Here is a 17,450-nt window from a genome sequence, read left to right on the forward strand (position 1 = left end):
TAATTTTATCTGACAATGGGAGGGCTTGGCTTAGGATGCCCTAATTTTGAGTCCTTGGACTGTTTGTATGGATGTAACTACCTGTATTTTCAGAAAGATGCAGTACATGGCTCACAGTAAATCTACTTCAAACACTTGCTGATACTGCTCAAACGGATCTCATCTGCCCTGATCTGCAATTTTGTGTTAGCTAAAGTAATAAAAGAATCCTGTTAAACCTAAATTATCAAATGAAAAAGGCAATTTTCTCATTCATACTCCATTAGTTTTTTTAGTTATTGCTAGGAAAGCTCTAAAATGCTTAGGCCATAAAATAAACATGTGGCTTAATGTACAGTATGTGTACTTAAGAGGATGATGGCATCTGCAGTAACTGCTCTGTACTGCTGTAGTAATGGGATGCACAAATTAAGCAACAGCACATACCAAGAAAAGCATACAGAAAAGTATGGAGAAAAGTAACAAGTTTTCTGCTTTTTTTTTTTTTTTTTTTTTTTTAATAACTCTTTAATTGCTAAAAAGAAGAAATCACCAATATTCACACCTACAACACAAAACTGTAACATGGTTGATTCTGATAGATGCCTGTTACCTCTGTGCCATCAAAACTCTCCAATATTGCATTTTTAACATTTCACTGATTATAAATTTATAAAGGCTTCCCCCTTCCTAAATTCAATTCAATTCTGTATTTTCCAGTGCTGAGGTAAATCAATTAGCCTAATATAGTTTCAAGCATACAACACTGTCAAGATTTTGGAAAAAAATAAATTCTTAAACCACAGAAATGTAGAATAGCGTATGAAAAAGTGTCCAAGTGTTCACTTTTGAAAATGAAATTCAGAGCCTATATCACCTAAGAACATTTGATAATGTTACTCTCTGGCCCTACATTCAAATAAATAAGAGTACTTGCCATCAGTAGTTTCATTCCCTTTAGCAGAGTGCCACAACTAAAACTGTGAATTCATATAAGCAGAATTGCATAACCAAGCCATTTACAGACATATTTTAGCATTACTTCACAACAGTAGGCATTAGGATTTTGAGAACACAAGAATCTCTGATATTCAAACTGTGTGCTTCTTTATCCCTTAATAGTTAAAGTAGGCATCATTCAGAACAAGGAAAGAGCAGAAAGGTGCAACAAATGTCTGGCTCAGACAAATGCAATGAGGATCATACAATGCAGACCTGTGATTCTGCATCTTCAGCCAGGCTTTTATAGAAATATACTTCCCTGGCTGAAAAGGATGGCACAGCACAGCTTTACAGAGGGAAATGCAAAAATATAAAGAGGAGAGTCCCATTTTCTTCCTCAGTAATCCCATAAAGTCAAGAATCTGTGTCCATACCAGCTCTGGACATGTACCTGATGCCTGGAAGTGTGTCTACGCTCGCCTGCTCCACTCTGTAGGTACTCGGCCAGAGCTGCCGTGCTCACTGTCCCCCAGGTTCCCATTAACGTGACCAGCTTGTTCTCCCCAGTTGCAACAACTGTGAAGGCCTATTTACTTATAGCTCAGATTTTCTTCCATTCACAGCACAAAGCTGAAAAGTAAACAACAGTTAAGAAAATGTTTGCTTGCCAAAGCCCAGCATGAGAAGGTGCAAGCTCCCTTTGCCAGAGCCTGGACCTGTGTTTACTCACACCCTCAGCACTGCTTCGTGCCCTCGCTCGGCATTGTGTAGGAACAATCACCATCCCTTTCAGGCCCCCCACTCTTGTTCAGCCTTTGAGGAGTTCCAAAATATAACAAAACACTGTTTTCTGAGACTATATTGACTGCACTAATTACCCACAATACTGTATATTTGCTATTAAGAACATGAATGTGTGCTTTCAGAGAGTGACATTCAGGGCTTCCAGGATGTGAAAGGAATTAGATGGTCTATTCTGTCACTTAATCCGAGGCTTCAATGTACTTTTTAAAATTTATTTTAAAACCCAAAAAACAGAATACACATTTCTAACTGTTGAACTTTTACCAGCTAAAGGAGTTTGTAAGGACCCTATCACTATGTGGTTACAACAGAAGATACACAGTTAAGGTCAGGTCGTGGTGTCCAAGAACATTCACAGGGACCGAGGATGAGGAAACGAGGAATGGATCCTGTGGGAACCTCCGGGAGAACGAGCTGCTCACTGTGGAAGTGCCTTGAGTATTGCATTCACTTCTTCTGCAACTGCTGTCAAAGCAAACTCAAACTGCTCCTGCGGAGAGAGCAAACGCATACACTGAATAATAAAACAAAAAAAATTTCCGACAGCCTGGCGCACTGTTCTGCAGCCGAGCATCCTCAAGACATTGCTGAAAATATGAATATGCAGGATGAACTCCACACTGCAATGGAAAGGAGTGAAATGTTTAGGGATTATTGATGCTATATAACATGTTTGACAGCATCTTGAAACCAGTCATTTTAATGGAGAAAAATGTTGGTAGCACAAACTAAGCTACTGGGACACGATGATGTATTGCGATTGCTTGGTCAGAAGCATTTGGGAGTAGTTGATCACCAGCCATTTCCTTCTGACACTAAGATGGAAACTTGTTAACGTAGTTGAGATATGAAACAGGTGAGATGCTGCAAAGGAGAGTCTTTGGCTTCTCTCAGGACTATTTCTAGCAGAAATCAGCTAAATAACTATTTCCTCGCATTATATCTACCATATAAAACAATGTCTGCTTTTTCCTTTACCCGTTATTTTTCTTTTTCTCCTTTTTTTTTTTAACTACTCTTCTGCACCCACAAATTACCTAGCAATGTTTAGTCCACTTTATTTCTGCTTAGGGAATATTTGGGAACATTTCTGCTACAAATTTACTGTAAGCATAAAACCAAAATTACTAACAGATTTCTGTGCTGGGTTAACAGAGGTGTGAAGGACACAGGCAGGCATGGCCACAACATCTAAGTGTGTCCCTAACATGCTCTTGAACTCTCTAGTCCTACAGAAGGACAAAGGAGCTTTACTTCCTCAAGGTTAACAGGTGGTGTATTTTCTAAGCGAGTAATCCTTCTCAGAAATTTAGCTTACTGAGATATCTGACAGGATGATTTTCTGGTTGTTTCTTATCAGAGTGAAAAAGAAATGTGCATGGTTTACTTGGAGTATAAGCAACTTCAGGATACCATTCACGGACTGTGCAAAACTATTGAGATTTTCTAGAAGTGCTCCAGCGGCTTAAGCCAATGGGGGCTAAGAGCTTTGGAAGAACCAACTTTGAGAATCGAGGTCTGATATACACCCTGCAAAGATCGCTGCTGGGATGCTGTCTGTGCCTCCAATTAGGAAGTGAATGGTCCAGCAGGTGCCTCCAGCAGGAGCTGCCAGGGCTGTGTAGGAAGAACGCAGGTATGGATGCAGCAGTGGCACACAGCTGCAGGATGCAGCCAACCCCACAGCTGATTACTGGATTAATAGCATTCATTTGCAACAGTGGAAATCTGCAGCAAGGATGAGAGAACAAATTACAAGTAAACAACTTGTAGTTCATAAATGGCTGACTTCTAATTCTTGCTTTACATCACCACTCTTCTCTGCCCTGTCTTACCCCACTTCAGAATAATCTCCTGTGTGGAGATGCCTCAGAGAGAAGCGACATGAAGCACAGTTCCGGAGAGGAAAAAGAAGTTTAAAACTGAGAATAATTTCTCAGAGAAACCAACGTTCACGGATTTTGCTCTCTGCCTGGTGCTGTCAAAGTGGCATCCTTGCACATTTGCTGGACTGCATCCAGCAGTTTTTAATCAGACATCAATTCACCCTAAAGAGTAGGACTCACCCTCATTAGGCACAGAAAATGGTGTATACGCTTGCCTGTGCCTGCCTCAAGGTCTCTGCAATTAGAGGAGACGCTGGAAATGCTGGTGGCCATCCAGGAGCAGCAGTTATATTTTGAGCAAGAATCAAAATATACTCTCACCAAATGCGTGAGAGTAGCTGGAGGGCAGAGGAGGCAGAGGAGGCATTCATCTGGACATGCCACGCCAGAACCAAACTGGTGCCATGGCAGTGAGGCTGTCTAACGTGCTCTTCATCCGAGTGTTTTACTGTGAGGAAAAGCTTGTAATATAGGGACTACAATACTTTAATAATAGTCCCATTGCTGAAAATAACTCTTAAGTCTTTCGCTCAGGAAATCTGCCCTTAAGCCCTGTTGGTCCGACACATGTCCACCTCATTGTGAAGAGCTGCCAGCCTGGAGACCTGGGACCTCAAGCAACTCTGCCTCTCACTGATGGGTGCCCCACAGGGCATCACTACACCATGGAGAAGCTGCTATGCCACATGAGGACTTGGACTGATTAACAGCAACTCCCAATTTCAGACGTGGATTTTGGAGACAAGCTCAGTGGAGTCCAGTACCTTTCATTAGGCGTGACCCTAAATCAGTGAGGCTGATCAGAGCATCTTTACAGCCAGAGCTCAAACCTGACTGTGAAACTGCCATAAAGGGGACAACAAAGAAGGCGAGGTGAGGACTTGGTCTTTCTGGGATGGTGCAACTGAGCTCTTCCCATTCCTTCTTTCTGCACAATACACACAGGCAAGCAGCAGACTGTGCAGCTCCCATTGATGTGTGTCCCCACCCTCCAAAGAAAAGCCTTCACACCCCTCCCGCACCACTGCATGAGAGCAACCACAGATAGATAGACGTAATAGCAATTTTAAAGAGGCTTAGTTTGATATTTTGTACAGCTCATTCACATGCACTACTCACATATACAAGATTGACTTAGATATCTAGGCTTTCAGAAACAGAAATATCTAGGTATTTCTAGGCTTTGCCTAGAAGACAGAGCTGGGCAGGCATATCGTGTTGTCAGTCCACCTATAATGCAGAGGCAACATTAATATATTTAGAAGTAATATATTTAGATAAAAAGAAAAAAGCTTCATTTCATTAAGTCTTCAAATAAAAATTCCCTGGAAAACACAGTAGGTGCATGCAGCATATATGCCAAAATAAAGAACCTCAGCTAAACATTACAGATTGCACGTGGAAAGATACAGGAGAGAGAAAAAGAAAATGAAGAATATTTTTCTCATCACAGAGAATACACTTCCTCCTTCATTATTTTTTCCTCTCACATGTGGCATATCAATTCTATTTTACAATTCCCCTGCAAAAAAATAACAAAACCACAAACCTTCTATTATGCTTCTCAGAAATGCAGAATGTCGTTATGATAATTTCATTACCATTTATTATATACAGTGCTTTTGAATTAAAGATCCCTACCAGAAGACAAAATGTTGCAAGCAAATCTTTCACATGCTTATTGAAAATGTGGAGCGCTGCCTGCTGGAAACACAATAACATTGCTAAAGTAAGTTGGTGTTTATTTTGCCTAGGGATATTCTGTAATTGGCATTTCTAACCTGACTTTTAATCCATTGTTTTAAATTACTCCAGGAGTCTAATATTCCTCATTTGTATTCAGCTGGGAAAGCACAGGGGTTTGTTTAAATCCGTCAGAAAAATTCTCTGGGGATAGTGCCTTGCTAGCATGTAACCAGATATTTATAATTTGCAAGACATTAGCTTGAATAAGTGATTTGGGTGGTTTTGAGAAAATGACAATGATGGAAGAAGGAGCAAGAGGAGAGATAAGCAATATCCTGAGAAAATTTTTCATCCTGGGTGAAACCACTGGATACATTTGCCTTTCTGGAGCTCTTCCAGATAAATGTTTGGAGGGGAGAAACATGTCTTTAGTGTGCTTTTCATGGGACTCGGGTAACTATTTCTGAGCTAAGTAAAAGAAGTTGTTCACATAACCTCATTCTTTGGTACCAGAGCTATGCTTTTTTTTTCTTTTGTTGAAGGCAACAAACTGTAATTTCTCTGAACTGAGAGACAAATCAGAATCAGAACCCTGTATTTCTACAGAGCTGCCATATAAATTGGATGCATTTACAGAGTAGCTCAGGACTTGCATCTTTCCGCAGAATAAATATATGTGACATTGGATGCTGTGTGCTATATCCATTTTTTTTTTCTCAGTCTGAATAATCAAAGCAGAAGAAAGATTTGTGCAATTTTGTGTCTTGCTTGCTAATAAAGCTTAGCTAGCTTTGGCTGGCTCATCTTAATTTTTCATGCACTTACTTAACTGGTAAATAATAATTAATCCTTCCTTCCCCACCCCTCCCTTGTTCTGCAGCATCACTTCTAATATTAGTGGGAAGATAAAATGATTAAGAAGAGATTCAGAAAAAGTTATGAGCCAATGATTCCTGCAAAACAGATTTATTTCACCTTTGTCCCTCAGCAACTGCAACTCCCTAAATGCTGCAGATGTTCCTATCAGTTCCTGCCTGACCAAGACAGAGTGCTGTCACATCGTTCTGGATACTCAGTTTGGGGTTATAACTTTCATTCAGTATTTTACAGTGTCATATTCAGATTTATTTGGCCTCTATGTTATGAACAGGTTTCTTTACTGTCATATTTGAAGCTCTTAACTTGCAGCAAATACCCAAAATATTCCACACGTCACTGAGAATCACAATAGAAAGTTTCATTCCTGATGTAAGGAACTACAATCACAATATCAGCTATCTTTAAAAGTTATAAATTACATAAAAGTTCGAGACTATTACAACTGACAGTCATTATAGCGTAAGATATTCAACTCACCACGGGGTATAAATGCAGTCACCATGCTACATCCATAAAGGACATTGCTTTAGGCATGGCATAAGCTTTTTCTTCAGTGATACTAAAAATGACTTGATTTCCCTCAAAACTGTATTTTCTTTAATTCAAAACTTCCTTTTCAGAAAAAAGCATCAGCAGTTACACTTTCTTTAATGAGTTGAAGCCTTTTAAAAATATTACATGCACAGTTAGGCAGAGATGCTCTAAGAAAACAATCCATATTCAGGATTTAAGCAAGAACATTTTTTTCACGTACGCATTTTCCTTAGTAGACTATACAGTGCTGTCTTGATTGCCCTTCATATATGGTAATCAAGATAGATGTTGGAGATGTTACAAGAAAGAGCAGTAAACACCAAAGAAAGTAGCCTAGATAAATCTTCAGCATAAATAAACCTCAGTTGGTAGGAAGCCAAACAGAGTAATCAGCAAGCGACCTGTGTTAAATTAGGTCATACCCTCTCTCTTCTGTCATGAAAACAACTACTGTGAAAGACCTTTAATGTATTTAAAATCCCGGTGGATTTATTGACAGTACCTTTGTCTGGACCATGCCTGGTCTCTGGTCCCTCAAGTGCTCCAGGGTAGCAGCAATATCAATCTCTTTAGCACCTGCAACAAACCACAAATTGGGCTGAGTTCAGAGCACAAGATAATCCATGCTGCATCTGTCAATCTCTTGCTATCAGGTTCCCTTTGGGCTAACAGTCCGATTGAAAATTATTACATCCATCTCTCAACAGACTTGGCAGGCAGCTGCAATTTTTGTGTTCATATAGAAAAATAAGACGTAGGGGCAGTTTTTATTAACATTAATTCATGAAAAGCCAGAGAAAAACAAATTCTTAAGAACCCCCCTGTACCTAAAGCAGAATATATTTAGCAGAACCTCAGGGTCTGCTGTGGTCATGCCACCAAGTGCCCCTTTGCCACTTTTAAGAGTAGGCCCGACCCATGCAAATACTCATGCCGTTAAAACAAGATTTAGGTGAACTTTTGCCACCTGCAGCTAAAGATCTAGCTCAGCACCTGGCAGCCTCTTGCTGCATGAGTGCTGTTTGAGATGGCAAAACCCACGGCATTTTCTTTAGGTTTTACTTTGAGTGTCTGGCCAGTGCTGAACAGCAAGGCCAGGATGCAGGCAGGCAGAGCCTAACTGCAGTGGGGACTGGCTTCTTGCCTCAGTGCAAATGGAGGAACTTTCTTCTAAAACATCATCTGTGAAGAGCAAAGTGAGTCCTCATCTTTCTCATCATAACCCGGAGAAACAAAGGGGACAGTGCAGTGTCATTTTCCTCCTCAATTTCCTCTTCAGTTTGAGATGCTTCCCCCTCATTTTCCTTGAGTGCCTAACCAGATACATGCTATTGGAGGGGACTGAGAGAAAATAAGAGTTTGGGTTCCTCCTGTCAATCCCTGTATGAACTGCAAGAGTAGAAGCAGGGCTGGAAACCCTCACTGCTGAGGAGTTAGAGTTTGGCTCTCTCGTACTGGTCCCCTTCTGCGCCTTGCAAGAACATCTTGCAGTGCCAAGGCATCAGGCAGGTGGGCAGAGGGTCACCCTGACCATGGTGTGACTGCCCCATATCCACTCCCCCATCCCCTACTGCCCTGGTCTGCACATTCTTCCAGGGCAGCTCTAGAAGGATAATCAATAGCAAGTGCCTCCTTGAAAATACGTTCTTCAGCTGTATCAGAAATGGAATGAATTCATTCAGTAAATATAACAGTGACAACTTAGAAAAGGTATCTGATATAGATATTTTTGCTAACTGCCATGGTTTGAGGCATCACACATTGCCCATGCCCCATTCCCCACCCCCCCATACAATGTACAGGAATTTATGGGAAAGTGTGCTGGACAAAGTAGTAAACTTTTTTTTTTTTTAAAGTAAAAACAAAACAAAACAAAAAACACATCCTTACAACGGACCACAATACATACCAACATATGCTTTCAAGTCTAAAAACAGTGGTAGTAGTAGTAATTATACCTTAAGTGTGTTGTGGGTTTTAGAGTTGCAATTCATCTGGAAATCATCGGTAAAGGTAGAACCTTTGTGAACCCTAGCACTGGTGTAACACAGTAGCTCATTTCAGTGTTTGTTCTCACACACGCACAAATTAGGTAGGAATTTCCTGTTCCATTACAGCTTTCCATGGGAGCAGAGCAATATGAGTACCGCATGTGCTTTACAGCCTTACTAGTGGCCTCATTAAATTCCCAGGAATTAAAATCATCCTGGTTCAACATAAAAGCAATTCTCTTTCTCAGAAATTAAGATATGAGACACTGACATCCATGGACAAGGTTAATTGTGGTCCTGTACGAGCCTCCGTGGTGTGCTGCAAGGATGAACCCGGAGAAGATTCTCCCAATGGAGCTGGCATGCTCGTGTGTCACGTGGGCTTCCCTGTGGCTGCAGACACTTGTGTTCCCCCTCCAGCGAGGGATGCTCTTTATTTGAAACTCCTGTAGCCTCAGGACAGCACATTAACACATTAGGAACTGGGAAAAGGTTTATGACAAGACCTCATGACACTCCTTATTGGCCAGACAGGCTCCTGAGCCTGCCTTTGAAAGAGTTAATTTCTCCATCTTGGAGATGCAGATTGCAGGCGTTCACTAGTGAACTGCTGCTTACTTTTTTATCATCATTAACAGAATGACACGCCTAATAGTATGAACAATGCCTGGTCATAAAACCCTGATTTAGCAAAACACCAAAGCAATATGCTTTCGCACTGGAACATGAGAATAGTCCTGGTGGGCCAGTGTGCTTAATGGGAAGTTTGCTTTGAAGTGTTTTGCCAGTACAAATCTGAATCAACGTTTTTTACTGATCATTGTTCCCAAACCCATGGGTTGTGATTAGCATGGCACCCTCAAGCCCTTCTGATGTCCACAGCCACAGCTAATAGAAAACAAAAAGTGAGCAAAGCATGGTTTTGCCCAAAGAGGCAAGGCAAAGCAAAGGCCAAGATCGGTCTGCTACCTTTTTTTTTTTTTTTTTTTTTTTTTTTTTTTTTTTTTAATGTTTCTGCATGCCTTTGATACTCTGATGATGGGAAGTACCTGAGCCCCTAAAGAAGCTGATCACCAAAACCTAGTGCTGCAAGCATGGTGAGCTGTTTTGGAAGAAAAATATCTTGGAACAAGGAACTTCACAGCAAAAAAGATTAAATCAACAGCACAGGATGAAGCCAGCCTGACTTGCTTTCCCTCCACATTAGCAAACCTCTCTTCCTCTTCCGCATCCACAACTACATGTTCTCCATCTATTCCCTTATTGTGCCTAAAACAAATGAGTTTAAATGTATATATTCCAAGTCCACTATTAAACCTCATTTTGTGATGACAGCTTTTTTTTTTTTTTGTTCTATTCAAACTTATGTTAGATTGCTGCTATATTATGTAAATTCAGCTCCCTTCCACTGTGTGCAGTAGTCTGTAGAAAGTTCTCTGGTGACAAGAGGCAGAGAAAGAAGATATTTTCGAGGCATAAAGGGAGGCCTGAGCCCAACCTGCATTCACAGATGATGGGAGCTCAGTGTTTGACTGCATTCGGAGCTTTCAACCCTCTTTTGAATTGTTTTATTGCAATATGCAACAAATTCAACATCTTTGCCATGCTGAGGCTTTCCTTTTAATCTGGGAGTATAACAGCACAGTATAACATGTTTTCATTCTCTAGTACCTAATAATACCTTATTTATGCTTTTAAGCCATTTCAGGTGACAGAATGCACCATGTATTATTACACGACACTTGGAGAGAGCGAAATTGCATCAAAGGACATTAGGGTCAAACCATGTTCTTACTGAGATGGCCCCAAAATATTCACACGCTACAAAGGTATTTTAAACATTGCTTATCTGGAAACCCCACATACAAACTAAATTTGATATAATGTTTTAGAGTAAAAGCAGGAAGAATTTGCCCCAGTGATTACAAGGATATCCCACTACCGGAAATGTTTTCCTCAGGCTACTGAACTGTGAAGTCTAGTGACAGACTTTCATTAATATACATTAATTTATTATCATGCAGCAAATAATCTAGAGGAGGGGTTAAAAATACTAGGCTGGACAGCTCTGCAGAAAATTGTAAGAAAACACAAAATGTGCCCAAACCAGAAGATTTTTTATCTTTTTGCCCCTCCAATATGTATGTTTGTTTAACAATGCTACTGTTTCAGAAAATAACAGGGGGATAAAGGGTGAGCATTTAAAGAATAATAGTTGCCTTTTCACCTCTAACTGTATTTTATGCTATAGGGATTAAATTTGAGTTCTGTTTGTGATAGGTTCCTTTTTCACATGGAATTTCATTGCTTTCTTCAAATGAATGGAAGACTGTAATGTAGAGTGAGGCTGAAGTAACATTGTACTGGTAGTAATGTAAAAAATCATCCATGCAATCCCTTTTTTTTATTTTTTAACAAAACAAAACAAAAACCCACAAACACACAGAACACGTTTGCAATAATTCACTGTGAGCAAGATGCCCATAGCCTTTCCCCCGCCCTCAGCAGCTCAGTGAGCTAGCTGAGCAAATACCTCCGAGAACACTTCCATACCAGTGCAAGGCAGATTTTAACTTCACCAATTAACTGTCATATTTCTCAAGGCTTTAAGCATTCACAGTGAGTGCACAACAATCTGCATCAGAACCACATGGATACACGGAGAGAAAGCAAGAGAAGATGCAAGCTGAATTATATTTTGCCCCCAAGGAGAGCAGCGGTTTCTGAAGTTTAGGGTCATATCCTTTTCAACCCGTACTCTTCCCGCAGGCACCAATGCAGGAAGCACACTGGCACTTAACAGCTGGTGCTCCCGATTAGCAGACCTCAAGGGGTTAAAGTGTTTGCCCTTAGACAGTCGCATGAGTGGAGTATCCAGCATGTCATGAAAACATGGAAAAAGTTGAATTTCCCATTCCTCATGCAATAAATAACAAGCTAGCCAAATACTGCTGCAATAAACTCCACAAGGTGATCAGCAGCAGCTCGCAATATTTAAAATTATTACGAATTACCTAATGTTAGCTTTACTACTATAATAATGAAATCTTTCCTCTTGTCTCCTCCCCCTAAACATGGCAGGGGACCAGTTTTGAAAGGCACAAGACACATGAGAAGCACTCGGTGGAGGATAATCCCTTCCACATTGCAGCAGCATTGAGGCCACCATGATGGTACAGGAATGTGACAAAGTTTGTAGAGAGGTGCAATGTGTTTTAACATATCAGCTGGGAAGAAATGATGATGGTGTATCATTAAAAAGTGTTATTGAGTTTAACAAACTACAGAGATCGTGCACCTGGAAGCACAATGATTTTTTTTCCCAGTTAAAATAATATTCAGCATTTGTTAAATATAAGATTGAAAATTTTGGCTTAATTGAAGCAAGCTTTGAGATTTTATTTTTAAGTAATAAGCTTGAACATACTTGCACTGAAAGCAAAGTCAAAAATCCTATTTTATTCATTACTGATGAAAAGTGCAGCACAGATTCTGTGAAACTGATAGAATTTTATATTAAAGCACTATATTAAAAGGAATATTTTAGATTCTAGATGCTCTGAATTTTCTGTATATTTATAAAAATAAAATGATCCTTAAATACTTCATCAAAGCAGTTATTTGTGGGGGGTTTCTTTTTAAATTACCCAAACTGAGGAGTTTTCTTTGTGAATGTTTCACAAATATGTATCACTCATAAATATTACATTAAAAAGGATTTTTCTAGCCGGGAAAAACTTTCAGATCTACAGGCACATAGCCTCAAAAAGATACAATTATAAGTCTGCAGAATGGCTATAAATCTGCTACTGTGAAACCTACATGGTAGCTTGGTCATTAGGGTGCTATGTTTAGATACATTTGACTTCTCTCCCAGCCTGAGACTCTGACTTCCCACATCACTTTAGTTAAATCATTAAATTCACCCTATGTTTCACACCATCATTTATAAAATGATCCATTTTTTTCCTACCTAATTAATTGTTATAAAGGTAAATCCGTTTACAAGCTACTTGGATAGTAGAGAGGTGAGGACTGAGATAAATACTCTTTTTGTTGTTGTTTTTTCAATACCCTCTGCACCTTTCTCAGCCCTCTTTCTGATCCCCTTGATCATAAAGTGATTCCAAAGCTGAATATATGATGTATGAGTCATGGCAAGCAGTTGTAAATATGGGATTATTAGTACTGGTACCATTTCTTCTTAAGGTGACGATGATGATCTGTGTGGGAAGAAGCATTTATCCCAACAGAAAAAAAAAAAAAAAAAAGGGTAGTAAGGGGAATACAGAAATGACCAGTCAAGTGACTTTATTTATGCGGCAGTAAGTATTTGGTTTCATTCTAGTCAGATATTACCTTCTTAATGCATGTTTTGATATTTATTACATTTCACAGATTTTGAATTAGGCCTAAAAGTGCAAAGAGACTTGTTAGGTCAGATTAAAAAGCAGCTTGTTAAAATCTTGAAGGAAGGGTCCCTAATACCGTTCTTTCCAATGATGTTGCTAGAAGCTGAAAAAGATCCAATTAATATTTGCAAGAGGCTGCTGATCGGCAGCCTTTTAGCCTCAGAGTCACGCAGTCGGGAACGCTGGGGAAGAATCGCATCTAACAGGACGAAAGAGTGAGAATACAAGTGAGAGAAAAAATAAGGGCAAAAATACGGTGTCAGCAAGGACAAGCAGCTGTCTCATCACTGTGTGTCTGCATTTAGGAAGAATACAAGTCGTTTTTGTGTTGGGTGATGACTGCAACACTCACACCTAAAAGCGATGCTTCATGGCCAAACCAGGTTTGTGCACAGCGGCTTTGTGCTCCCTTTCTTCCCTCCCCACATGAACACTCTGACAAATTGGCTTTCTCGGGTTTAGCACAACACTTTCTGGCCCTTTTCTGCACTCAGCTTTGCCTTAGCAAGGAGGCAGACAGTGAACTGCGGAGAACCAAGGACAGACCCCTCCTGAAGAAGGACAGACACTACCTAGAGCTAGGTCTGCCATGAGCCTAATACACAAAAAATACACATCTATACAGCTTGCTGTGGTACAGTATATGGAAACAGCAGTGGGCTCTCTGGAGAGTTAGCAACGTAAATCAGCACTCACGGCCTATTACACTGTCACAGCTATGGTGTTTCTAGCGCCCAAGCCAGCTGGACGTAGTATGGCTATGCTGTAGATTTGCAGTGCCCCCAAAGCCCTAGATGCCTCCAGCTTCCCACTGACAGCTTGTAAAGGACAGCTCGCATAGCTGCTCCAGCCAGTGTTTGCCCCATTGAGTGCCTAATGTTGCTGCAAAACATTTAATCACACCATATGAGGGGCAAACTCAATCTGATTAAAGAAGAAAGGGTCATAACTAGGGGGAGTGTAACACCACTTCTTCACTGACCATTAGTTTTAATGGCACACTGGTAGTATTTACTAACTAGCTTAGTCTCAAAGGCCCAGCCTCATCTTATCTATTCCAGCCATCCCTGAAGTTCGAATCTGAGTTAGTCATCTCCTCTCCCAACAGCTAAGAGAGAGAGGGAGAGCCCTGGTGGGCAATTCATTTGCCTGAGAATTATTCTCCAGAGGTGTTTATCATTCTCCATCAGCAACTGAGGAGACCTAGACAACTAGGTTAGCGGAGACGCTTAACATTAAATGGTTTATATGGCTAAAGTTAGCTCTAATGAACCTGGGTTGAAAAGAGATGAGTTTTTGCACTGTGGTTTCAGGCTCATGAATGCTGGGATCTGTCAAATCTAATGGTGTTTGAGATCTGTGCTCTGTGGCTGCTGCCTTCCCCTTCCTCCCTAAGGTTTGGAAACCTTAACAGAAATGGCAAAGGAAAAAGCACCAAGGAACCACAAACAAAAGATAAACCATCTGCAGTACAATGTAGGGAGTACCACAGAAGTGAAGAATGTTTTGTAAGAGTAATTGCTGGTTGTAACTGCTGGTTTGTAACTGCTGTAATATAAAACAAAAGCCAACCAACCAAAAACAAACAAACAAACAAACAAACAAAAACAAGAGTATTTTCTTGCTTCAACTTTCATTGTCTGAGTTCCTAGTAAGTAAAAACACCTGTAAATATTAGAGTTAAAAAGGGGAGCTGAACAACAGCTACAAACTACAAAACCAAAACCAAGTTTTATTTGTACTTATCCAGACATCTACTGCTGTAGCTGCTGGAATTCTGCTATTGGCCAGGAGGATCTTTTGATGCTTTTCATGGAAAGAAATGAGCATTAGCTAAAGAACCAATGAGGGACTCACTTTTAAAGATAACAAAAAAGATAAATGCATTCAGGCTGGCATTTTCATTAAACACTTACTCTCTCTGAGATGAACAAAATCTGTGTGCATGTGTGTATGTAGTTAGGGATGGACCCAACCCATACCTGAATCTATGAACAGTCTTTACTCTCAGTCAAAATACATAAGTGCTACTATACACTTAAAAAAGACCCAAATTAAAATTTCACTACCATTATTAATACCAAACCAAACAAAACCATAAAACAAACCAAAACAACAAGAAAAAACACCATCCAAAAACCCAATTGGCAAAGGAAGCATACAAATGGAGAAGGGAGTACTAAAAGTAATAAAAGTGAAGAAGAGAAAAATACTGTGACATTCATGCACATGCACACAGAGTATACATTGCATAATGTGTTATTGGTAGCATATTTTATATTAATATTTTAAAACTGCATTTGAACATAACCTGTATGTATAAATGTAAGTTATGTGGCTTTATGCAATCCAAAGGAAGGCGATAATGAAAAAGGAGCAGCCTGGTATTTTAAAAACTGCTACAGGACACTAATTCTTCTGAGCATTCAGTGATTTACAGGGAGAGAAATTCACTACTGACATGACAGTTTTTAAGCTAATATCCTTTGTCAATGCAGAAAAAACATGCAGAAACCACTCACTGTAACTGCATGCAAATGGGTGCTAATGTGAGACCCAATCCTCACTTCCACTGTGCATGAGATTAAGTCAAATCACAGTTTATACCATACAGAAATTGTTTCTCTGTTACATCTAGATTTTATCCAAAAGCTAAAAGCAATAGGAATATGCCTAAATTACTAAATTTGAGAAATAGAAGTTAATAAGCTGTATTCTGTATATGGGCAGATATCCTATAATCACCCATGATCACTCTAGAAAATACTATGGCATGCACCTAAATTTAATTTATGCATGCACGCGTGCACCCACACACACAAAGGGGATGATGAGTCAGCAAGGATCGAGGATGTGCTGCTACTGCCTGTGTATAGGTGTTCCCCCGTGTCAGCTCCTATAGAGCTCTAAACAATCTGCTTCCTTCAGCACCTCTTCTACAAAATGTCAGCTAATTACCTCAAAAGCAGTTCATCTCCATGTGCTGAGTCAAACGTGAACAAAGTTAAGATGCTGACTGCAAAAATCACATTTCTGAAAACGCGCCTCAGTTTGCCCTAAGAAATCTTGGAGTCCCCTTTGGAAAATGAGAATTTACTTTGCAGGGCACTCAGAGGCAGCTCGCCCACGTCCAACTATTAAATTGTAAGAACTACATTTCACATTGCTTTCATTTCATGTTGCACGTAGGTGGTAATGCTTTCACGACAGTACATGGATTGAGTATAAAAGATGCAACTACTATGGATTTGTTCTTTAACAGAGTGTATTCTTAAAAGTGACTAAACTGGTCCAGTTTTAGAAGCTGTGGAATAATCACACTTTAGTTTGGTAATATACATTGTACCCTTCAAAGTCAGAAGACTACCATCTTGGTCAATTAAACACTTCTCTTCAAATCATCTACAGACTACTTGCGTGAGATTAACTACAAAGTAGTTCTTCACTCTGTGTGTAACCCTCCTTTTCCAAACATTTGCCCAGCTGGTTCTCAAACTGATAGTACTGTACTTCTATGACCAGCTTTTCCACTTTTCGATATTCTAACCTACACTTTGTGTGAAAAAAAATGCTGCCCAAATTCCTTATCTGCTTGTCTCCTCCTTAGTTTCAGTCAATGACCTCTTGTTTTCAAATTAGTCACTATCTCAAGCTGCTTACTGACATCAATACATTCCTTTCAGGGTCTCCTAACGCTCTATGGGGACCCCCCTTCGTGCTCCCTTTCCCAAGGAATAGTCCATGTCTGATCAGTCTTTCTTCACAATTCATTTGCCCCAAAACTTGAATAATTAGGTTTGCTTTCTACCACACTTTTCTAGTCCCACTTCTGTTTCAATAAAATCTTGAGAACAGCAAAGAAGTCAGAAATACAGCTCTTTTAGGGTAATGCCTCACCACTAAACTGTATAAAAGGAAAAAAACAAACAAACAACAACAACCAACCTACAAAGAAATTACATCAATAATGTCTTTGCTTTTGTTTGAAATCTCTATATTCCATCTGGGAATCCATCTAAAAACACAGTCCACACAACATACACAAAGAAACATCAACCAACACCACCTTCCCCATTGTCACTTATTCATTTTATAACCAGAGTTTGTAGAATGTGCTAGGTTTTTATCTTAATTTTATGAACTATTAATCAATGAGCACAGTGTCAATAATGTGGAAAAACCTTAAAAGTTTACGCATCAACATGTATTTTGCAGAGGAAACAAATACTATTTTTAAGAGTTTTTTTTTTTTTTTTTTTTTTTTTTTTTTTCTAAATAGTGAGGTTTCCCTTAGCATCACAGCCTGGACTGTAAAAAGCTGCCCTATACGTTCCCTT

The 17,450-nt window shown here is 39.7% G+C and overlaps 1 protein-coding gene across 1 annotated transcript in view; it reads right to left on the reverse strand.

The window, feature by feature from the left end:
• Nucleotides 1-490: 490 nt before the first annotated feature.
• Nucleotides 491-17,450, reverse strand: part of PTPRN2 (protein tyrosine phosphatase receptor type N2) — a gene marked incomplete at its 5' end in the record, with an annotated part of 646,773 nt that continues 629,813 nt past the window's right edge. The window contains 2 exons of the mRNA XM_032183394.1: nucleotides 491-2,215; nucleotides 7,213-7,286. Coding sequence (XP_032039285.1) covers nucleotides 2,144-2,215; nucleotides 7,213-7,286 — 146 coding nt within the window. The remainder of the gene's footprint in view (nucleotides 2,216-7,212; nucleotides 7,287-17,450) is intronic.

The sequence above is a fragment of the Aythya fuligula genome, chromosome 2 (genome assembly GCF_009819795.1).
Source record: "Aythya fuligula isolate bAytFul2 chromosome 2, bAytFul2.pri, whole genome shotgun sequence".
Classification (NCBI taxonomy): Eukaryota; Metazoa; Chordata; class Aves; order Anseriformes; family Anatidae; genus Aythya; species Aythya fuligula.